Here is a 24540-nt window from a genome sequence, read left to right on the forward strand (position 1 = left end):
GTGATTTTGTTCATTTATGCAACAAGTGAGAACCTATTATATGTAAGCATTGTGATTCAGCAGTCTTCATGGCAACATTTCTGGCATTTACCATCTGGAATTCTCTTGTATGTAGCTCTAATTGCACACAGTCCACTATAAATTTCTGCTCTCATACCTGAGCAACTAGCATTCCAGAGGCAAAACACCTTCTTGACATGACCAGCATAATTGTCAAAATAGAATTTATTACACTCAAGAGGTAGATGGTTATTTTTTTGGTTATTTAGGTATTAAAATTTATAGAAACAGAAAAATTTGAGACTTACTTGGCAAAAATATTGTATACTGGTTATTTTTAGATTTGATGTTACTTTTTTCAAAAAAGTCTTAATGAAAAGGCATGAGGATTCCTTCCCCACACTTAAAAGTAATTCACATGAACTGACTGAATGTATTTTATGTAATTATAAATTTGATCATCTTTCTACAGTTTTAGAATTACTGGCTAAAACCTTCATTGCCTCTTTCCTTTTTCATCCCTCATTTTTTTTGAAATCTCATATTCTGCTACTACTGCCAAGTAGCATAAGATTAATAAACTTAGGACTGTGAGCTCAAGGGAATTACTACTGTGGACCAGAAGGAAGCAGGATTTAGGTTTATGGTTAATATGTAGAAAACCAACTATTCTTTAATGATTCCTTTCTCCTGGGATCTACAACTAATGAAGACACGGTTGTAACTCAGAAACCTTGAGAATGCTAGAGTTCGAGATGATATGGATGTTGCACATTATCTTTGATTTAAAAACAACAAGCTGGTGGCCAGAAAACCTGACATGCTCAAAGTTACCATGTGTATTAGCAGCACAGATTGTACTAGAAACCTGGTATTCTGATTTCAGTTAAGTGAGTTTTTCATCATCTAATGCTATTAATCCTGTATGTTTGTTTCTGAGAATGTTGTGGAATGGCAAATTTTATAGTCACATTAGAACTAGTATTACTGGTGGGTTGATTTACAGGATTAATGTTATTACCCATTTGCGATAAATGCCATAACAAGAATTTATTTTGCTCACTGTTTCCATATTTAGAATAGCACTTGGTACATTTGTGGAATGAACAAAGAGGAAGAAGAAAGACAAATTAGGCAAGTGCGTGGTATAAGACCAAAGAGGACAGAGCTTTGCTACGGTCACTTTAGAAACCCTGACACAAGAAAATCTGTAGAAAAATAGTTCTGTTTTTGTACACTCAGCTGCATTGCTGGACTCACACATGCATCTTCCTGATTTTGTTTTGTGAATATCGTTCTCTCCCCAATGTCATAACAATAAAATAATTCAACAAATGTGCATGCCAAGCTCTGAGAGAAAATGGTAAATAAGACTTAGTCCTTGCTCTTGAGGGAAATTAGCTATTTTAAATTAAGATTTTAAAAACCAGCAGTTTCTCTGAATTGGCATTTCTGTATATCTCCATTAGAGCAACTGGAGAGGTGACTGTGATGAATGTATATCTTTACTCTTTTCTGTTCTGCATTGAAGATATTCTCAAATTAGTAAATGGGATAAGTAAAGGGTTAAGATTAGGTCAGTGATTAACAGTTATATCTTGTTACATGCATATTGGATTTGCCATCTATAAAACACTTCTGCTATCTCTTCTTCCATTTAAACTTAGAAATGGTCATTTCATGGATATAATTTTAAATAGAACAAATTGATAATTAACCCCACTTACACTTAACTGATGCGTGTGTGCGCACATGTGGGTAAGGGGATAAAACAGGGTACATTTTGAGTTAAAGTGAAACTACAATTTTTAAATTTTTTATTTTTATGTACTTGAACTTTATGATAAAGGGCTTATTGGAAAACTAACTTGTTTCCAAGAATCTCCTTGATAATGGTTGCCATTCCCCCCTCATAAGCTTTCAATGAATGATGCAGAAACATATTAAGTATCACAGCTCTTCCTTTTGGAACCTGCCACAGAACATCTCACATAAATTAGACATTGGCATGAACAGGAAAGTTAGCTCTTTTGGTGATGAGAAGTTGGTCTCACTTGAGTTGAATGGCAGAAAATAAAGATAATCCAGGATAATGGAAAAGGGAGAAAGTATAATCTCCCCACCCCCGGTATACACAAAATCACAGTCCATGCAAATAAATGCACACTGCAGATTCAAACATGAAGGGGGCTTTGTTCTCAAGTGACTGAAACACTGATCGACTTCTCATCAATTAGGCAACCAAATAGAAGAAAAAATTCATTTTTTTCCCCCAACTGATTTGAGTGGTCATGTTAACTCATTTGAACCTCTGTCAAATTTAATTCTAAATTCTCATCTCGATTTCACTCGGAACTTGACACAACTGTTTACCCCTTCCATCTTGAAACATTTTCCTTCATAAAGCTGCAGGAACCCCTCTGTTAATGTTTCTTTTCCTTTACAAGCCATGCTTTTATATAGCCATTTGCTAGTCACCCCCCTGATCTTTAAAATTGGAGGCTCCCCGTCCTTAGAATGTTTCTCTTGCTTATTGATACTCACTCTCTAGATGTTCTCAATCAGTATCCGGCTTTAACTACCCTCCACTTGCCAATCATCTCTACTTGGATATTTAAGAGGCAACTCAAGCTTGAAATGTTCCAAACAGGGCTCTTGATTCCCTCTTCTTCCCGCTATGCCCATGCTCATCTATCATATTCCTTTCATCAATAAAGGGCAACTGCTCTTCTAGTTGCTTAGGTCAAAAACCTTGCAGGCGTGGATTCCTCTTTGTCTTATACCCCCCATTCCCATCCATTGTCAAGTCCTGTGGTTCTTCCTTTGAATTATATTCTCCATTTCCCACCACCTTCACTCCTATGGTCCTTCTCCAAGCTTTCTTCATCTCTCGTGTGGATTGCTGTGAAAGACGTTTGCTCATCTTTGTGTTTCCATCCTGGCTCACCAACAGTCTATTCTCAACACAGCAGCCAGCATGAGCCTTTTACTGTGTTACGTCACTCTTCTGTTACCACAGCTCATCATTTCATTCAAAAGTGAAACCCAAAGTCCTTTATATGGTCCATGGCTACACTAGACTACATGATCGGTTTTGCTCCACCCCCACCAATCTCTCTGATCTCATCTACATTCCACCTCTTCCCTACTGAGCTTCAGCCACAGTAACCCCTTGTTGCTGACCTGTCTACACCAAGCACAGCCTGCCCCAGGACCCTGGAAGCTCTTTCTTCAATAACCATACAGTTCACTGCCTCACTTCCTTTTGATTTCTGCACTCCAAGAGAACTGTCTTCCTTGTCCACTACTCTCTACTGTCTCATTCACTACTCTCCTCTCTGTGACCCTGTTTTTCAGTTTTAGTTCTTTCCAATGCCCAGCAGGCATTTCATTAATTGCTGTCTAATTTCTCTTAGGAGATAATCTTCTTGAGGCAGAGTCTTTGCTATGACTGCATTCTTGACACCTAGACCAGTGCTGAGCATGCAGTAAATCCTCATCAAATGCTTATTAAATGTAGATCAAAGAAAGAAAATAATAAATTCAGAGCAAAGGAGAATGGCCAACAGAAGCCATCAAAGATTTGTTTTCCATAAATTTTGGGGAAACTGATATAATGTAAAATCTTACAGTCAGGTCAGGTGCAGTGGTACATGCCTGTAATCCTAGTGGCTTGGAGGCTGAGGCAGGAGGATTGCAAGTTTAAAGCCAGCCTCACAACTTAGCAAGGCCCTAAGCAACTTAGCAAGACCCTGTCTCAAAATAAAAAATAAAAATGGTTGGAGATGTGACTCAGTGATGAAGCATCCCTGGGTTCAATCCCTGTACCAAAACAACAACAACAACAACAACAACAACAACAACAACAAACTTATAGTCAGAAGATTTCAGTTTGAGTTTTGTTTCTGCTACTTCTAAGTGGTGTGGCAACAACTCTGCAGGAATTCCCACTATCTTTTCTCTCTCATCCTCGGGGTCATCTTTGCATCGATTTCCCCATATATGTATGTCTTCTGAGATCCATGGTGTTTTCATGTTCAGGATGGGTATATTGTCGTTGATATGTACTCAGATATCTCTACTTGGATATTTATAGTTCAGAGCTACTGAACTATGGATAAGCCTAAGTCTAATTCTAAATTCTTTCAAGAAAGTTGAAAATGAAAATGCTTTCTGAAATTTAATAGATATGCTGGTGGCTTGAGTGTACCTCAAAAGCCCATACAAAATCACAGCACAAAAGTTTTCATCTATGATTTAACATAACCAATAATTATATATCCCTGAGATTCAGGTCAAGGTATAGATAACATATGAGGACTATCAAGGGTGAAGTGTCTACTACTTGTGTGAATTCAAACCATTCCTCAAATGTCTGAGTATAACATAATGGAATCTCCTAGCTTTCTTTGTTTCTTTTTGTGTGTGTGGTTAATGGGATCCAGAACAGGGTTCTTACCAATACAATGTGGAAAGAAGTGATATACACCCCTTCTAGCACTGGCCTCTGAAGCCTTTTTTAATGATACTGCACTCACTGTTTCTCATTTTAGCTGTGAGCTGGTTAAGGAGCACCTAGTAGGGGGATGTCTTCTGAGATTCATGTGATCTGGTAGGTCACAGTATACAGAGATCTACCAGAAAGAAGAAGCCTGGATCCCTGTTTGGAGGAGAGCTAAGAGATATGCCAATACAGGAATACATGTGCTGGAAATTACATGAATAGAGAGCAGAATGTTATTCTGTTAAGTTACTAAGACTCGAGGGCATATTTGTTAATACAGCAGCCAGTATATCATGCCATTTACAACTCATGCTGCAGATTTGGTATTAAGTCGTGTATTTTTATATACTGACACCAAATGGAAAGTCAGATTATTTTGAATAATATTCAATGTGGAATATTCATTTTGAAATTCTCCTAATCTCTCGGAATACCAATATTTTCAAATAACCTGTGCTTTTCTGTCAGAAATGTTCCTGTGTCAGATCCTTATGACTGGTGAGACTTTAAATCTGTTTTTGCTGCTTAAACATGTTTTGATGATTTCTTAAGTCTTTTATTTGTTTATGTGGTCATGGTGGATTTTTCCTAACTGCTTCATTAAAAGTGTCTTCTATAGCTTTAACCAAGTGACTACTTGAATATTTCTCCAAACAAAGAGCAACATGAAACAAATACAAAAATATTTTGGGGTAAAGGGATTAATGTATGAAACTTACTCTCAAATAGTTCAAAAACACACATACACACACATGCACACACATACAACTTATGAAACAAGTAGGACCAAATATTAACAGTGACATGGGCAAATAGTATATGGTGTACCTGCATTTTTCCCCATGAATATGAAATTATTTTTAATTAAAAATGTTTTAGAAAAAAGTATTAGAACTATTAAAAATACCAATAGTTCTTATAGCATTACTTTTCATATTTTTCTCTATATAGTTTAAAATTGGGATACAATATTTCTTCTGATAATTATGTTTATTTTGAAATTTTGAAGAATTTTTTTATATAAATACAATTCTCTTTGTATATAATTTTATGCTTTTTCCTCAAACAAAGCTCTGATATAATCTATGGTGCACTTCAAACATTGAATTTTCTTTTAATGTTAAAAAAGAGAAGTTTTGCATTATCTAATATATTCTGCATAAAAAGGGAAGAATAGGTATAGGAAGAGAAAGTTTCAAAACCCAGTCAAATGCAATTTAAAGGAGGTTCACAAATAATATATGGAACTTTGTTGAATTTTAATCTAAATCAGAGAAAAATGTTAGATAAGCATTGATGCTGGCAATCAGCCTGGGTTTTCTTTATCCCAGACATCAAAGAGCCTCCATTGCAAAGACTGTAATGATTTCCTGTTCCATATTAGGTTGAGCATTAGCCAACAAATTATTTATAAATAAACTAGTATATTTCCTGAACCATTAAAATATAAAAATGTTAGTCAGTCTAATTAAGAAAATAGCACTACTAAGAAATGAGAATAATAGAAATACTTTTAGGTAAAGTGGAAATTGCAAGAAAAATAGAGAATGCTATTGAAATATATTGGAAAACATGACTGAGAGAGATAATTTTAAAGGACAATCATACATTATAAAAACTGAGCCCAGGCAATACAGAAACTCTAAGATTAATCATGATGGAAGAAAATGAGAAAGTTCTAAGAGGGTGCAGATCCTTACATCAAACCAAACTAAACAAACCAAACAACAATAACAACAACAACAACAAAAATAAAAAACAAAACACAATACACCAGAATTAGATCACTTCAACGATGTACATTGTAGATAATTTCAATGCAATTGTTTCCTAGCAGAGAAAGGAGAGCTATTGCTTTTATGAAGATCTTAACTTTAATAGTAAAAGTCTAACAAACAAAGAAAACTTCAGACCAATATCATAAATTAATGTTAATGCAAAGTTTTACATAAACAAATAGAATTTTGGATAGTCCAATACTAATGAATCCCTTAATACAATTTATCACAGTGATAAATTAAAGGAGAAGATAACTATCATTTTCATAGATGCCAAGAAAGCTTTTGATAAAATTAGTTATACATTTTTTCTTTTTTGCCATGCTGGGGACTGAATGCAGGGATGTTCTAGCATTGAGCTACTTCCTTAACCCCTTTTATTTTTTATTTTGAGACAAGGTTTCAAAGTTTAAGTTTTAAGTTGCTGAGGCTGCCCTGAATTTGGGATCTATTAGCCTGTTGAGTCACTGGGATTACAGGCATGTGCCACCATGCCTAGTCACATTATCTATTTTTTAAAAAATATTTTTTTAGATGTTGATGGGCCTTTATTTTCTTCATATATTTATATGTGGTAGTGAGAATCGAACCCAATAACTCACACATGCTAGGCAAGTGCTCTATCACTGAGCCACAACCCCAGTCCTGACATTATCCATTTTTGATAAAGATTCCTAATGAAATGGAGTTGAGGGGCATGTCCTTAACATGGTAAAATTAATCTCAAAGTGAAAAGCCAGTGTTGTGATTGATTGTATAAATGAGACTGTTTCCACTTAACTCATGAATGAAGACAAAAATTTCCATAATCTCCATTATTAATATTGTTCAAGAAACAGCAGTTAAATGTATCAAATGAGTCAGAGGTATGCAAATAAGAAAACAGGAGGCAAAGTGTTTGTTAATTCTATGTGGCATGAATGTATGTGCCCAAAGCCCACGGAATGAAATGAAGAAAACAAAGAGAGAAATAAGATGATATAAAAGCTCTGGGGGTAGATATAAATGCAATAAAGAAAGAATATACTTACATTGGTATTTATTACCCATTTGTCTGTGTCCAATAGAATATTAACTCCATGAGAAAAAGGATACATTTAGCTCTGTTGATTACTTTGTCTCCAGTGCCAAACAAAACAAAACACAAATAAAAAAAAATAGTCTGTCACACAGTGGGTGTTTAAGAAGAATAGGGAACGAAAGAATGAATCTATATTATAGATTATTATAGCTCTATGCTCTTGTGCAGATAGATTAGAGATACATTATTTTTATAATAGAAGATGACTGAAAACAACAAAAATATCCATTTGAGAGCATTTGATTGTAAAAATTAAAATAATGGAACATATTTCTGAATGCATATATAAAACCCTTCAAAACAAATTAAGAAGGCAAGACACTAAGCTATTATACAAGTGCAATACATTAATAAGACCTGAAATCATATAAATTAAGTCTTCCACAATCAAATGATTAAAAATCAACAATAGAAGAAGAATTAGAAAATCCCAAATGTTTGAAAAATAAATAACACATTTGTAAGTAATTTTATGATCCAAAGAAGAAATTACAAGAAAATATCTTGAGCTGAGTGAAAAAGGAAAGCATGGTATTTCAAAAGTTGTGGAATTCAGCTAAAGAAGTGTTTAAAGTGAATTTGTAGCATTAAATGTCTTTATTAGAAAGAGAACTAAAATCCTTCATCTGAGTATCTACTTCAAAAAGATAGAAAAGGAAAGTAGACCAAACACAAATAAGTTGAAGAGATGAAATTAGAAAGATTAGAGTGGAAACTATTGAAACAAAACAAACACCTCCCTCCCCTGGAAAGACAAAGAAAATCAATGAATCCAAAAGTTGGTTCTTAGATACAGAAACACAAATTACCAAAATTGATTCACAAAGAAAAAGAAAACTGGAAGAGACCTAAAACAAGAAAAGAAATTGAGTTAACAACTAAAAAGATATTTTAACAAATAAAAGCCTAGCCTAGATGACTCCATGGGGGAATTCTATCAAACTTTTAAGGCAGAAATACTATGTGAACCCAAATTTTTTTAGAAAGCAAAGGGGGTTGGCACTTTCATCCAGACAGAGACATCACATGTAAAGAAAATAACAGAATGACCCCCTGCCCAAGCAAGTTTAAAAATCCTTAGCAAAATATATGGAAACAGAATCCAACAACTTACAAAAAATAAAAAAAAAAATGAGACACCATGACCAAGTGGAGTTAAACTAGGAATATAAAATTAGTCCAACATCTAAAAATTATATTACATACTATACTATTTTAACAGGATAACAAAATAAAATTACATGGTCATTTTAATAGATGCAGAAAAAATTTGATGAAGCTCAAGACCCATTGATTATTAAAAGTCTAATTAAATAAAACTTTCTCAACTTGATAAGGGCATATAAAGACCCTGCACCTAAAAATCATACTTAATGTTCTAAGGCTAAAGCTTTCTCTTTTAACTAGGGAAGGTAAGGACGTCTGCTTGTATGTTTCCTACTCGACAGCATGCAGAGAGTTCTAGATTGTATAATAAGGCAAAGGGAAGCTTTCAAAGGCATACAAGCTGGAAAGGAGAAAAGGAAGACGTGTTACTGAAAGAAATAGTAACTATGTAGAAAATACTGTGGAAGCTACAAAAGTCCCCAGACATAAAAAGTGAGTTTGATACAGTTGCAGTGTACAAGATCAAAATCAAAATCAAATACTTTTATATATATTAGCAATGAATAATTGAATAATTGAATAACATTAAGAATAATTTTATGTACAATAATATTAGAAAGAATAAAACATCTAGGAATAAGTTTAACAAATGTACAAGAGTTGCACACTGAAGATTATAAACCGTTGCCTAGAGAAATTAAAGAAGATCAAAATAAATGAAGAGATACATATGTGAAGTGAAAGGCTTAATGTTAATCTGGGAAACTATAGATTTAACATAATACTGAAATCTCAGCAGGCCTTTTATTTAAAATATTAAAAATCCAATCATAAAATTTCTATGTCTATGGGAATGCAAAGGACCTTGAATAGTCAAGATCATTTTGAAAAGGGAAAAAAAAATTGGAGGATTCACAAACATTCTCTGATTTCAAGGCATAACATAAAGCTACAATAATCTTGAAAGCATGCTATTAGCACAAGTAGATATACAGATCAGTGAAAACAGAATAAAGATTCTAGAAGTAAGCCTTCACATTTCTGCAAATTCAGTTTTGTCAAATGCCTACCCACTGGCAAATGTACAAGAAAGGTCCATACAATGGAATACTACTGTGTAGTAAAAGAAACAAACTACTTGGTTACACATCTATTGAATAATTCTTAAAATTTTTATGCTATGAAAAATACTATATACTCTATGATTCGACTTATAAAAATATTCTATTTACAAAAAAAAAAAAAAAACTATTTAGAAAGCAAATTTTTGGTTACCTGGGACTAGAGGTAGGAGAGGGAATAGGCAAACAATGGGAAAGAAGGAACTCAGGATGATGGATGATTCACAGATGATGGTGCTTGTTATACAACTCTAGCATTTTAGCAAAACTTAATGAAGTGTATATACTTGTAATACTTTGTAAATTTTATAGCATGTAAATTATGCATGGCACATATTTCAAAAGTTAAAAACATCCTTATAACCAAGACACTTTGAGGCAAAATATTTTTATATCATCCTACCTATATCACATATAGCACATATATTCATATGTGTGCCAATAGATGATAAACTTTCTGGAAGTATATATACCAAAAACATGTTTGCCTCTGGGAAAAAGGACTTAAAAATATGGTATAGAACAGATAATTACTTTTCATTGTGTATTTTCTGACATTATTTGCTTAAAGAATTAAACCATGTACATTATTACATCATAAATAAAAAAGTAGTAGTAAATAATTAAAAACAATCAACCAACCATGGTCCTGATATAAGGACTGGGCTGGTGACCCTGCTCAGGTCAGGAGCACTTCTGAGTAGCCTGTAATAAGATCATCAAAGTGAAACTTACCACAAAAAAATGGTGCTAATTTCCGATGGGTGCACATTGTGGGAATTCGGGAAAACTCAAAAGGTCTGTGACTAGAAGTATTCTAATTATCTCAGCCTACTACATCCTGCAATTCTACACTAGCCAAAATATAAAAGCAAAGCACTCACCTCCAGCCACACAAGCAAAATGCTAACAAAACTTTGATTACCTGAGGATTAAATGAGAAAGCAAGAGAATGAGGGAGTGGGGGTGTGAGCAGGGACTCTAGCTAAAAGTAGGCACACAGAAAAATGTTTTCAGAAATGTCCAAAATTTAATAACATAAATAAAGTAATATAAAATAAAGTAATAATATAAATAAAGTATTTCAAAGTCACTTTTCTTACTAAGAAGCCATTTTAAATTAAATGCAACCAAATTCATTTCTGTGAATCATGGAGTGGATCCTGCATGGTGGCTTTCTGTTATACTAACATCAAGAAACTGTTCCCAAAGTTTGATTTTTAAATTGGACATTATGAACATGACAGCTAGTTAATTAGGAATATGTGTATTAATCTTAAGCCATGGGAACAATTAAAATCCATTGTCAACATTTTAATTACCAAAATCCAATTTTGTAACAACTCCTTAAGAAGAGCAAATTTAAGGTTATTTTGTTATTCTATTAATTTCCCTTTGTAATGTAGGCACATAATACTTTTTATAGTGTTGTTCACAATTACAAAGTATTTGGTGAATCAACAACATAATACTTCCTTGAAGAGGGTGAAATAAATCACAAATGTTGCTTCTTTCAACTTTGATTTCTTTCACTTGCAAACTGACAGGGCTTTCATGTTGAGTTTAGCACTTCCAATAGGCGATCACGTATGTCTGCCATACGTTGCGTTCTTCATGCCTGAGTTCCTCACAGCACTGCTCCTTCTGAGCCATCTCTGCTGAAGCTTCAGTGCTAATTGAGACTCAACAGATAAATAGCGAGCACCTACTGCGGGACACTCAGTTCTAGGACACTACCACTGGGGGAGGTGGCATTACTGTCCTGTAGTAACAGACCAGATGTGGCTCATAGACTTTACGAGTTCTAAGTCCCACAACTGGTAGATGAGAAAACCAAGACTTCCCCTGAGTCTTTTTTTTTCTTTTTCTATTGATCTCAATATTTTACTAACCTCAGTTTATTTTTATTTTTTATTTATTTCTTATATACATGACAATAGTTTCTTTACATTCTGCTTTGTGGTATCTTTTTCCTCCTTCCTGCCCCAGTTTCACTGGTCAAAAAGAGTTCAGCAGCAGAGAAGTGAAAGGGGAATGCTCGGCTTTGCCCCATTCCTTCCCCACAGAGAAAGTAGAGAAGAAGGAATCAGAACTCACACCACTCTCTTCCCTGTTCCCATTTCCAGATGTCACTCAGAATATTCAGCCCAGAGTTTCAACTCTGGCCCTTTTCTATTACTTATTTCCTGGGTCGTGGGAGGCCCCATGGATAACTGTTGCTGGAGCACGGAGATAAGGTGTTGCTTCAACAACATTATCTATAATAGTGTCCTAAAATAGTGGAAGAAGTGTCCTGAAAAACCCTATTAAGAACTCTGAAAGGATATCTTTTAATAGCAACATAGCTCCTAATTATTGAGATTAATCCTTATTGAGATTAGCAAGAGTTGAATTAGCTTCCACCTCCTGGTCTGGAATCCCAGGCACAATTCAAAGCATTGCTTACATTGGAAAAGCAGGTTTCTTACTTAAATCAATGGGCAACCAGACTGAATTTTCTATAACTGGTGTACTAATGAATGTTGGAAATACAGCTCATTCATGGGGATTCAATATTTACTGTCCAAGTTCATATCAATATATTGAAAGCACTATTATTGTTGTTAGATATAAAATATGAAAATATATATTATCAAAATTTAAAAAAAAGAGTTTCCCCATGTTCATGTTTTCTTCATGAAAACATTAGAAGAAAATTAGAAGCACGATTTCTTTCCCCCCTACAGAAACCTCCATTTTAACCATATTATAAAGGGTCGGGCCATTTTACTACATTGCTGAGTCAGTGTGTGTCTTACCTCCTCGATGGATGATCAAAGAAGTCTCACTTCCGATAGGGCAGTCCTTAAGTATATCCACTACTTCTGTATGGCTCAGGTTCTGTACATTCTGCTGGTTGATCTCAACAATGAGGTCGCCTTCACACAGGCCAGGGCATCCCTGAATGTCAAGTATTTGTTTCACTCGCTGTCCTGTAGGACTGTCAGCAATAGTGAAGCCAAAGCCCTGGGCACCTTTCACAATGGTTAAGGTCATAAGTTCAGCTTGGGTGGCCCCAGATGAAGCCATAGACACATTGTCGTCATGGACAGGTGGTGGATACGTGCCATCTAGCTGACCATCGGCTGGCATGGAGTGCAAAGAATGAGGTGGCCGATCTGTTATATCTGGAACTGACTGTGAGGTCCGAGAAATGTATTCCAAATAGGTTTCATAGTTATGTCTTCCATTGACCATCACTGGAGGTGGCCTCTCCATTATTGCAAGGGGTGGCACCATGCTGTTAGCAGGATCTTCAGGATCAAAGGGCAAAGGGTAGCCACGACACAATACCAGGTTGACACTCTGACCAATGGGAACAGACTGGAAAAGTTTGACAACATCTGCATGAGTGTGTCCAAGGACACAAACTTCATTAATATAGACAATGACATCACCTGCAAGGGAAAAAAGAGAGATTGACAACATGAGGTAAGTTCAATTAACGTCAACAGAGAAAAATGGAATTATTTATGAGACTAGTGAAAGAGGTGCTTGGTGTCTCAGTAAGCAGTGAGAAAATCAATTAGAATAATACTTAAATTCACTGTAGGTGACTCAAGGTTACAACAGGTCTGCCAACAAATAAAATGATCAAATACTGGGAAAAAAAGACTCTTTGGTTATTCTTGAAATTCAGAAACAACTTCATATTTAGAAAGGGAGGCTAAGAAAGAAAAGGTTAGAAGAGTTTGTGCCTTGAAGAAACATAGATTGTAAGCTTCTTTTTCATCCTCACTTTTATTTTTGGTGCAGTTCAGTTAATAGAGTTTCCAAACTACTGAGAAGTGATAGCCATGAGATTTGGATGAAAAAGGAAGCACTCGTATCTGGGTGTTTGGTACCACAGTTCTTCATTTGTAAAGTTGTTATGAAGATGAAATGATATAATGAAGGAAAAATGTTTGGCACCGTGCCTAAAACATGGTGAACTCTCAATAAGGGTAGACCATTATTAAATTGTTGTTAAAATAGGATTCAAAAGATTTGGGACACTGGCATTCAAACCAGAAGCTGCTATAGGCTCATCCTCTAATCTTAGATAAATTGATATTTCTGTTGATCATTTTCAACAATGACATTTGTCTTTTCTCTCCAATGAATTATAACATATTTGCAGAGGTCTAACAGTTACAAGCTAACTTTATGATAGGAGAAATGCCCTGAATACAAATTGTTCATTTTAAAACATTCAGAAGAATAATTTTTCCTTCTTAAAATGCAGAAAGACATGGTTGTTTGAGATAATTGTTTTAAAATTTTCAATTACTTATGAATAACAATTTTATTTTTGGAGAATTGTTCTATCATGGATTGGTATTTTTATCCTCAAAAACCATAATAATTGAAAATTGAACTTGCAAATAGAGATTGTTTCTGATTATACTGAAGAGTATAGGAGGGGTAAAGAGACATATTCTCACAGACTGTCAAATGAACAACAGTAGACATCAATTTTTCAGGATAATTCTGAAATGGATAGTGACCATGGTTAGGGATTTATTCTGAGAATTCTGTGTCCATTAAGATTGCAAACACTCAAAATGAAAACACTGAGTTTAACATTCAGAATTAAATATTTTTCTAGCTTTTAATAAGTTTGCGCTACAACATGATTTCTTCACTGAATTCACTTAAAAATAAATAAATCTATGAACAAAACAATCCTAAGTAAAGTGCCCTTGACAGCATTGACTTGATTGACACTTCTCTCAAATGCAAGAGAACTGTTCAAAGGTGCTAAGCTAGAAAACAAACATGCATTGCCAGGAAATTAGGATACGTTTGCCTCTGGAAAACGTCCCAGCCATGTGATGGTCAGATGGAAATTTTCTCTTTTATTACATCTACCAGAGAGGGTGCTGGTGAGGTGACTGGGACTCTGAGTCAGGACTCAGAAATGAACTAGGATCCCCTCTCTGCTACTGTAATTCCTCTTTAGAGGGTTGGAGCAGTCAGGGAAGCTTTGGCATTATTTTCAATTGATTCTGATTATCTCAGAGTCCCAGAGAAGTGTCTAATTGAGATAGATTCTTTTTCCTTCTTTTGCCTCTTGTATTTTTAAATATTATGATATGTTATACATATTTTAAAGATTGAAAGAAAAATAAACACCTGTGTACAACCTTTCAACTTAATGATTACAAAATTGCTCATAGTAGTTGAAACCATTTTGGTTAGCATCTTGTCTCCTACTTGTGTTCCCATATTGCCATTTCCAAAAATAACCATTGTCCTGCATTTGAGGCTTGTCATTTACATGTGCTTATGTCATACTTGGATACTCATAGGAGATTATTTCTAACCCCCAGATAACGATAATCCCTAAAATGCTTTGCATGTTTTATATCTTTTGTAAATTTAACATTTTAATATTCTGTTTCCTTAAAATGTATTTGTGATACTCATCTATTTGATACTTATATCTTTCATTAATTTTCATTGAAACATATTATCTATTGAATGGCTATATTACTATTTATTAAGATTTATTCATTTTCTTATTAATAGACACTTGGCTTCTTACAAATTTTTGCCTATTAAAAATTACTCTTGTTATGAACCTCTTTCCATGGCTCCTGTGCTCTGTGGGAGTGTTCTTCTGAGCTATGAACCTTGTCATAGAATTGCTGAGCACAGGCCATGTGATCTTCCTGTTAGATAAGGGCAAAAGATCAACAAATGGGTCATATTGATTAACACCATAATTGGTAGTGTGTCAGAATTTTCATTGCTCCTCATCTGGCACAACACTTGTTATACTCAGACTTAATTTTTATAAATCTAGTTGCTGTGTTCATGGTTTTAACTTGCATTTCCCAGATTGCTAGTGGGGGGTAAGCATGTTTCCATATATTTATTGACAATTTGGGTTTCCTCTTGATGCATCCCATTTCCCCAATATTCCTATTTGGTGACTCTTTTTTATTTTTCCCATTGACTATTTTTGATGACCACATGCATTCTTTATTCAACATTCTCTGTGGGTTGGGAGACTGCCTGGGATAGCAGTAAAGACTGGTCTAGACTTTCACTCCATCACCTACCAGCTGTGTGACTTCCAAAAACTCACTTGAATCCTCTGTACTCAGAGCCTTCTAAAGTAATGAAGAACAATAATAATATCAACTTATTGTTTTCTTGGAAATAACTTATAAGACTATGAAAGGTTTGTAAGGTGTAAATTATCATGCAATGATGATTGCTATTTTAGTAGTTATTATTTGTCCTTGATTTTATCCCTCTATAAAATCCAAACATTCCCATCAAGATACCCCCATGAGAGTGACAATCAAGGACAACTTGAATATGACTGTGGAAGCACTGGGTTTCAGAGTGAGCAACAAAGGGCAGGAAGGTAACGGATGCCACTTTCCTCTAAAGCTTTCCCTAACTTAACCAATGCTGATGAGCCCCTCCCCAGTCCCCAAGCATATTTTATTTTCCCCTCCCTTCTGCTAGGGGAAAAGAACTAAGGGTAATGCTCAAAGCTTTCTAGGTTCCAATGCCAGGTCTAAAGAATAGTCATTTGAATTATATTGATTAATGTTACTTATTTTTTATGTGATCTTTCTATTTCAAAATGGAAACGAAAACTGTCTATGATTCTTAGTTAGGGTGCCTTTTAAAATTTATGGATATTTTCCACTCAGAGCAATTTTTCAAGCCATCAAGCAAGCAATAAAGAATGCCGCAACAATATCTTTAGGAGTTACATAGATCTCTGAATGTAAAAGATGAGTGCTCAGTTATCAAAGCATAAAACTATCTAACACCTGACAGTACTAAACTGTCCACTTTAGATGCCTAGATAATGTGTCAAGTCAAAAAAATTCTGAAGACAGAGATGTAAGCAAAAATTTGCTTGTGCAGATAGAACTGATTGGGTATGATATTTATAGACTGTGCTGTATGAATGTCATTTACATGTTGTGAAAGAAAAATATGAGCCACCTGGTATATATCATCCCATAGTGCCAAGCCAACTCCTGAGAAAGACTGGGTTTAAGAGCACAAAGAGATGTCCTTAGGAACTTTGGCTCTAGCTCCAACCTTCTGGCCTACTTAAGAGGGAGAATGGTAAAGGAGTCATTTGATCTTGCCATCTCTTAACTTCTTTTATAAAATGGGAATTAAAATATCTCCTCCATTTCCTTGGTTGCAGGGCTACTGTGAGAATGAGATCATGCTTGTGAAAACACTTTTAATTTTACCAAGGAAAGGTTTTCTGTAAAAATAAGATGATACATTTTTTTGAAAGCTCAGTGCATATTTTCATAACTATATTGCCTGAAAGGGTACATTGTTTCCTACACGGCCATATTTAGGCCAGATAGTTTTAGGGCTATTGACCTGAATCCTCTTGGTCAAGATGAGTGTGACTGATGAGACTGGTGTCCCTGTAGGTGTGGTCTCATAATGACCTGACTCCCAACCAGGAGTTTTAAAGAGCAAGTGAGGGAGAGTGAGGCTGATGAAACAGGAGGTTTAAAATTGTCCTTTATGAGAATATGTTCTAAAATAATCTCTCTCTTAGTCATGGAAATCAAAATGCAGCATTGGATAGCTCATGGACACCTCATCATTTTGGATAAAACAGGGCACTTTTCATAAAGCATTGTTTAAGTCGGAGTTATTTTTGTGTATCTCTACTCCCACCTTCTTTGAGTCACTGTGGCCTATAGAATCTTATTTTCAGTGTCTCTTACTAGTGCTGTCTACTTTCCTTAAGCACAACCTTGGACTAGACTAAAATAATTCTCATCTTAGAGTCTATTTCATCAAGTTCAAACTACTCATTCTCTAGACCTACTTGTCCACCCTCTTCACTAATAGTCCTTCCTACTTATTTCTCTCTTCACCAGCCAATAAGTTACCATCTTATGAAGCTGGATCTTTACTATTCACAACTTCCAACTTGCATTTTGGTTGAATTCTGCTAATCTTCTATGATCATGTCTAATTCCTTTCTATGGATAACTTCATCCCAACAAATTCATTTCTTTCCTTCCTCTTGAAAGACGTCTTCCATTTTCCCTACTCAAATCACTCCCATCTCATGTTTGTGACTTGAAAGTTCATTTTGGACCATATTCTTCTGTGGGATTCCTACCTATTCCCAGTTTTCCCCATAATATACACAGAACCATTACTATGCTGAAAATTCTTTAGATATCTAGGATAGATTCTCACTGAATACAGGATGGAAAGATTTAATCAGAGGAAAACTGGAAAAGATTTCATAGCTAAATTTACTACCTCCACTTTAGTGTTTCTAACTTCTGCTTTTTCCAAGTCAAATAGATTTCTGAAAAAAGCCAAAAAATTCTCACTACAGCTCCCATTCTACCAATTGCATGCACTCTGCATTAAAAAATTATTGTTTTGTTGTTTCTTTTCAGCTGATTTGTTTGAACTTTATTTTCTGAAGCTTCTGTTAGTTTGTAACAATATATACTTTTGTAAAAATACACATATTATAATCATAATGTTTATCCGCGTTCATTATATTTCGCAACATAATCAATGCTGACATGTACCTTTGGAGGTGTGCTTCTCATACCTCAGTTAAAACTGAAAATAATTATTCTTGTTGAAATTTATTTTCCAAAGTGAAGCATTGTGGTATGGTAGATGGACCAAGACCCAAAGTTGGGTCTCCTTGTGCTGATCTCTGAACAATTAATTTAACATGAGTTTCCTCATCTACAAAAGGACAATAATAGCTGTTCTACCCACCTCAGAGGGAAGAGATGCTGTCTGTGAAAATGTTATGTAAATGGTGAAGCATCCCATATGTTCTATATAAAAATACATATATTTAAACAATTTTAAATGGCTGGCAAAGGTTAGAAAGTAAAAAAAAAAAAGCTAGGAGAAAGAATAAATCCTAATTTAAAAAAAAATTAAAGAAGCTACTAAATTCTATGAAACTATTTGCTAATGTTCTCATAAATATTTGAAAGGAGAGATATGCTCATTCTTCTACCATTTCCCAGTGAGGAAGACTAGTGCTTTGTAAAAGCATCCTTGGATTGCGCATTCCCTTCTGGAATTTGAACACAGTGTGGTTGGAGTGGAGGGCTTAGGTGGACAGATGCAGATCTGAACTATGTGGTGGTGGCTCTGGGTAGCATGCAGATCACCAGATGTGTGGGTCTTGGCATGCTCTCAACTGGGTCACAAAGTGGAAAGGCTCCAGAGATAAACTGGTCCTTGTCTTTTTCCTCACTTTCCTTGATGATCGGCTATAAGTTTCTATGCCTCTTATTGCTCAAATATTTTTTCTTGTATCTAAATCTAATTTCTTTCGCTAAAAATAAAAATAATTTCCTCTATTTTTGTTCTTATAAAGACAAGAGCATCATTCTTTTAGAACCATTTGAAGCCATTTATAAAACTCCCAAGTGCTCCTCTTAAAGTGAGAGTTATAAAAGCAGACATCAGTTGGAAAAGAATTCCACTTTGGAAGTGAACCTTACCGTGGTCCTACTGACTTTAAGCGTTTGTTTGAATATAGCTCATCAAAATTTGGTAGACACAAACAAATGCTTAGGTTATGGAATGTAAAATTCTTTCATCAGAAGAATTTCAATTTATGAATTTTTATGTGAAACATAAATGACATTGAAATAAAAATGAGGTGAATCAAGCTCATTAGCATTAAAATAAGGTTCAGATAAGGTTTTAGTAATGTTCTATACATCCTGAAGCCAAGGGTGGCATAACAAAGAAAGCAACAATTTTCAAGTTAGGAGGTTTGTTTTTATGCCAGGTACGCCAATAACTAGTTGCTCAAAAGATTTCTGGGTCTTATTCCTCATTTATTCATTAATTTTTCCAGCAAAGATAATACATACAGCAGGGCGTGGTGGCACATGCCTGTAATCCCAGTGGCCTGGGAGGCTGAGACAGGAGAATTTCGAGTTCAAAGCCGGCCTCAGCAGTGGCGAGACACTAAGCAATTCAGTGAGACCCTGTCTCTAAATAAAACACAAAGTAGGGCTGGGGATGTGGCTCAGTGGTCAAGTGCCCCTGAGTTCAATATTCTGTATACACCTTCCCCACAAAAAGATAATACGTATATTCAATTACTACCATGAGCCATGTTTCATGTTACAAAAAAGACAGAACTGGACTAGAAGACCTATCTCTAAAGTCCTTTACTCACTCTGAAATTCTAAAGCAAAGGATGTTGGATCCCAGCTCTTAGATTGTCCTTCCTTCCTTCCTTCCTTCCTTCCTTCCTTCCTTCCTTCCTTCCTTCCTCCCTCCCTCCCTCCCTCCCTCCATCCCTCCATCCATCCCTTCCTTTCTTTCTCCCCCCCCCCCCCAGGGCAGTTCTTCATTTAGTTCCTTCCTTTCTTCTCCTACTACCACTACTGTCCTATCAGATTCTTACCATCTGTATATCAACTTCTGCAACAGTATCTTTGCTGGGCTTTCTGGTGTCACAGCAGGAAAGACAATGGAAGGGGGAAAGGGAAGCTGAGCATATGAGAGGACCAAGTGAGCTTGTGGATGATGGGGTTCTCTAATCTCACCCCACATTGGCCTGTGGGAACAGAAGGGACATTGCTAATAGAGCTCATCTTTTGACCAGGATTGGCTCAGGAACAGGTGGGGGTGAATGTCCTGTACATTGAAGGTATTAAGGCCAGAGGTTGCAAAGTACTGGACCCTGCCTTCCACCAGCTTCCCTGTCAATTCATCTCCACTCATGTACTCCATGACTCCATGATCTTTCTCCTTAACATCCTTTAGTGTTTGCTTATATAGTTTAGTCCAAACTGTCCAGTGCCACATACAAGGTACTCAGTGCATATTCTCAGTGTCTTCTGCCTTCTCCCGGCCCACTGTGCTGTAGGTGGCCTGAACTTTGGGCCATGCCCCACACATGCTGTTTTGTCTCCAGCCTCTGTTCTATGGATCCTGCTTTTGCTCTTGCTTGTCTCCAAAAAAAATACCTAGTCACCTTCTGAGGCCAGCTTCACCTTTTTACTTCTTTTCTGAACCTCTTATTACCGAGGGTAAAATTACCTCTTCTGGGTTACTCTTTCTGACAGCACAATTCTTCAACCCACTGAATAGCACCTGGAATATCTGACCACAGTGACTATCATCTTAATATATTGAATATTTATGTGGCATTCACAAACTCTTATCTTACCTAATCTTGACTGAATCTATTTGAGATAGCCATTGCTCCCTGTATTTATACACTGGGAAACACTAGGAAAGGTTAAGTAACTTCTCTGAGGTCACATTGATAATTAAGTCAGATTCAGGAAATGAACCCAGGCCTTCAATATAAAGCTAAGAATTTCAAACAGTCCAGGATATATTTTGACTTGAGGATAATTTTGTGCCCCTCAAATCATCCAGAATACTGGATAAAATATCTTTAATTCCTGAATGTGAAAATTGAGAGATGAACTGCAATGTTCTTTTGATTAGCTGAGTTAATGGAGGGAGGCAGTGAAGCAAATAATTGCGAACAGGGAAATCCATCGCAGTAGCTGGGCCTATTTTCTGCAGGCCTCCACAATATGTTGTTTGAAAGAGGACTGGAGAATGCGGAGGTGCGGAGGTGACAGAGCGCTGTAACCCACAGCACTCTGCAACCATCATGAGCCATATGCTCTCATATAAATTAGTTCAATAGCTGTGTGTGCTCTTGGGCAAGTGATTTACCATAAATGTAGAATGCTGAAGTTGAAAAGATGATTTTAAGGTGCAGCTTTACATTCCTACAACTGGTGAGAATGTGGAAAGCTCTCCTGCTGCATTCATATACGGCACTGGGAGATTTCAGAGGTGCAGTGAACAGGTAAGTGCTGAGCCTCTGGGGGCTCACTCCTAGGTGCACTAATTTTCTATAAAAGCAGCCAATGACTGCAATACTCTATCTATGGCAGAAGGATACCAGAATGATAGAGTAGCCACTTATTACTCCAAAGAATGAAAGACTTTTTAATCACATTTTGTAATTTCATCTGTGTGACCTGGTGCAGATGCCTAATTAAAAGCTGGGTTTAAAAAAATTATGTTTAATCAGCACACAGCCAACAATTACTCCCTGGCAGATGTGAATTGGTCCAACGATCTATTTACATTTCCTTTGTGTTTGGTATTGAGTGGTAAGACATATTTAAATACTTGTATTTGTCACTAATATGCCATTATGTAAAAATGTGAGTGTGTAACCGATGTGATTCTGCAATTAGTATTTGGGGTAAAAATGGGAGTTCATAACCCACTTGAGTCAAATGTATGAAAGATGATATATCATGAGCTTTGTAATGTTTTGAACAACCAATAAAAAAAAAGAAAAAAAATACTTGTATTTTACTTTGTTGAAAAGGAGCAAGAAACTATAATCTAAGAGAATCTAAAGGCACTGATTATTTGCTGATCTGGCAAAGATGAAACAATAATTCAGATAAAAACTATAAGTAAAGCTACAAAAAGAAACACACACACACACACACATTCCTGCAAAGCTCCAAAGAGCAAGGGAGCATATGTGGTCAGTGAAACTATCCTTTCTTTAAAAGAATGTATTGAATTTTAAACAACAATAAAAAAGAGACAAATACATTATCAGAAACATCATTTAAAATGAAAATAGGCTACTAGAAGAAAATAAAAACAAGAGTTTTAAAATTATCTTAAACCCCTGAAAGTTAGTGAGAACAAGCTAAAAATGAGTTCTGTGGTGTACTGTGGATAAATGTGTGGGCTCAATTCCTCACAGCCACCTCCGAAAGCAACAATGATGACGACTTAAGTTACAGAAGTATCTTGTAAGAAAGAGTCATCATTTTATGTGGACATTACACAGCATGCATGCTTATTTTCAAATAGCAGTAACTGTATCCCTGAACAGAAATGGTTCCTAGGGGCAATGTGGCACAACCCAGCACCACCTCTTGAACTTCCTCCAACGCATTGTATCAAGGGGCTGTCCAATTTCCCCTGAAATGATGGTGGACAGCTGGCTGGGGTGCAGCTGAGAATTGCCCCTGGACATACTTTTCAATAGTTTGTTCTGCTTTCCTTGCCACTGTCAATTTCTTGCAGCTCTGACTGAGCAATAAAAATGAATAACAAGGACAAAGTGAGAGAGATAAAAAGGAATGATGTCTCCATTTCACTTCAAACTGCTGCCTTCCGCAAGTGGTGATCAGTTTTTGCAATTGTGTGTTTACTACTAACCTACACACACTTGGAAAATACACAGAGCAGTGTTTTTGGTCAGAGGGAAAAAGAATTTAGTTTTTGATACTGTGAAATTGCTATAATAGGAGGAGGGGGAAAGCTCAATTTAAGACTCTAGATGACATTTGGTGAAGTGGTTTCATTGAACTGCATTTGGAAAAAGGTACCATTTGTTCCAGTGTGAGCGGGTGCTGGTCCTGATCCCTAGGCTGGGTTGGGGGATGTCTACTGGTGGAGCTGTCCTGTCAGAGCTCCATCACCCTGTGTGATATTTCTGGAACATGCTCTGAGTAGTGTGCTCCATTGCAAGCCAATCAACAATCCTTAACTGGTAGTGTAACGTGCTCCATTATGTTGATCTACTTCTTTACTCCCTTCCATTTGTGAGAAATTACAAGGCCCCTGCTGCCTTGCTAAAATGAGGGCTGCCAGGATCTCTCTCCCATATGGATTTCAGAACTGGTGCAGCATTAAGTTGCTGAGCTTCATAAAATGTCTGGCAGAAAGAACAAATGTGCCGTGCTGAAAATGTGACTGTAGATTGCATCCACACTTGTCCAAGGTTTGACGAGAGAGCCCTCCTAACTTAAGAGGGAAACAGACTTGGCAGATGTGAGTCTTCGCTGACAGACTTTGATTGTTCAAACTTGGACCCTCTGATTTCCAATTTCAGTGTCTGAAAGAGCAATATTTTATACAAGTATCAAGGAGTCAGCCTGCTCATTGGGCCACATACAACTAGTATTGCCAATTAAAAATCCCTCAAACACATGGCAAAAGGGGAAAAAAATTTGTCTTGGATGCACTGAAATTTGGAATCCAGAGAAAGATCATTATTATCTCTCTGATTCCTGTGGAGAGAAAGGGAAAATATAGAACCTTTATGATCTCAGATGGGGTGGGCATCCTCCATGGGGCACACAGCTTACCATGGCTCACTGTGCTAGACACTGTACACAGATTTGTATGGGGATGAATAAACAACATTAGTCAAGGAATTTCAGGAAAATATGAAGCAATTTCACTGCAGACAATGGGAGATTATTTTATTCTCAGACACAACAGACAAATGGCACAGAGAAAAACAATCGAATCCCCTGCTGTTCCCAAAGTTACAATTATTACACTCTACTAAAGCTGATTGGAATAAGTTAGCAGAATTATCATTGGAGAGTTTAAGTTATCACCTTCCTCTAGTTACCACTAGTGAATATTTATCTATGAGGATATACTTGTAAATAGATCTACATGCTTATTTGCACACTTATGGGTTACAATAACTTTTGCATTCCAGCAAAATATGGTAACAGCAGTCAAAAACAATGAAAATTCCATGCTTTTAAAACTTAAATCCAGTATTATTTTTAGAATTATGGCACTAGCAGTTTATTTTATATCAAGTTCCTGCAAATCATAATAAAATGCAAGAATCATAACAATATGGTGGCAAATTAATCAATTGAAACATAAAAGAGTTAGAAAGTCACTTAATATTTTTTTTTTTGGTCTACCTCATGCAAAACAGTCTATTAAATCCTTTCAACTGAATAAATACATTGTTGGAGATCAGGGAGCAATGACTAAGTTGGCTAATAATAATAGCCACTGTTACGTGCTAAGAATGATAACCATGCCAAGAAGACAATCATTTTAGGACTTAAGCTCATTTTAATCTTTGAAATAACCCGA

At 35.9% G+C, this 24540-nt stretch overlaps 1 protein-coding gene across 2 annotated transcripts in view; it reads right to left on the reverse strand.

The window, feature by feature from the left end:
* Magi2 (membrane associated guanylate kinase, WW and PDZ domain containing 2) overlaps positions 1-24540 on the reverse strand; it is a 1283934-nt gene that overhangs the window by 206213 nt on the left and 1053181 nt on the right. For both annotated transcript variants that reach the window (XM_027926401.3, XM_027926400.2), the window contains exon 10: positions 12390-13028. In XM_027926401.3, coding sequence (XP_027782202.2) covers positions 12390-13028 — 639 coding nt within the window. The remainder of the gene's footprint in view (positions 1-12389; positions 13029-24540) is intronic.

This window comes from Marmota flaviventris, chromosome 1, assembly GCF_047511675.1.
Source record: "Marmota flaviventris isolate mMarFla1 chromosome 1, mMarFla1.hap1, whole genome shotgun sequence".
Classification (NCBI taxonomy): domain Eukaryota; kingdom Metazoa; phylum Chordata; class Mammalia; order Rodentia; family Sciuridae; genus Marmota; species Marmota flaviventris.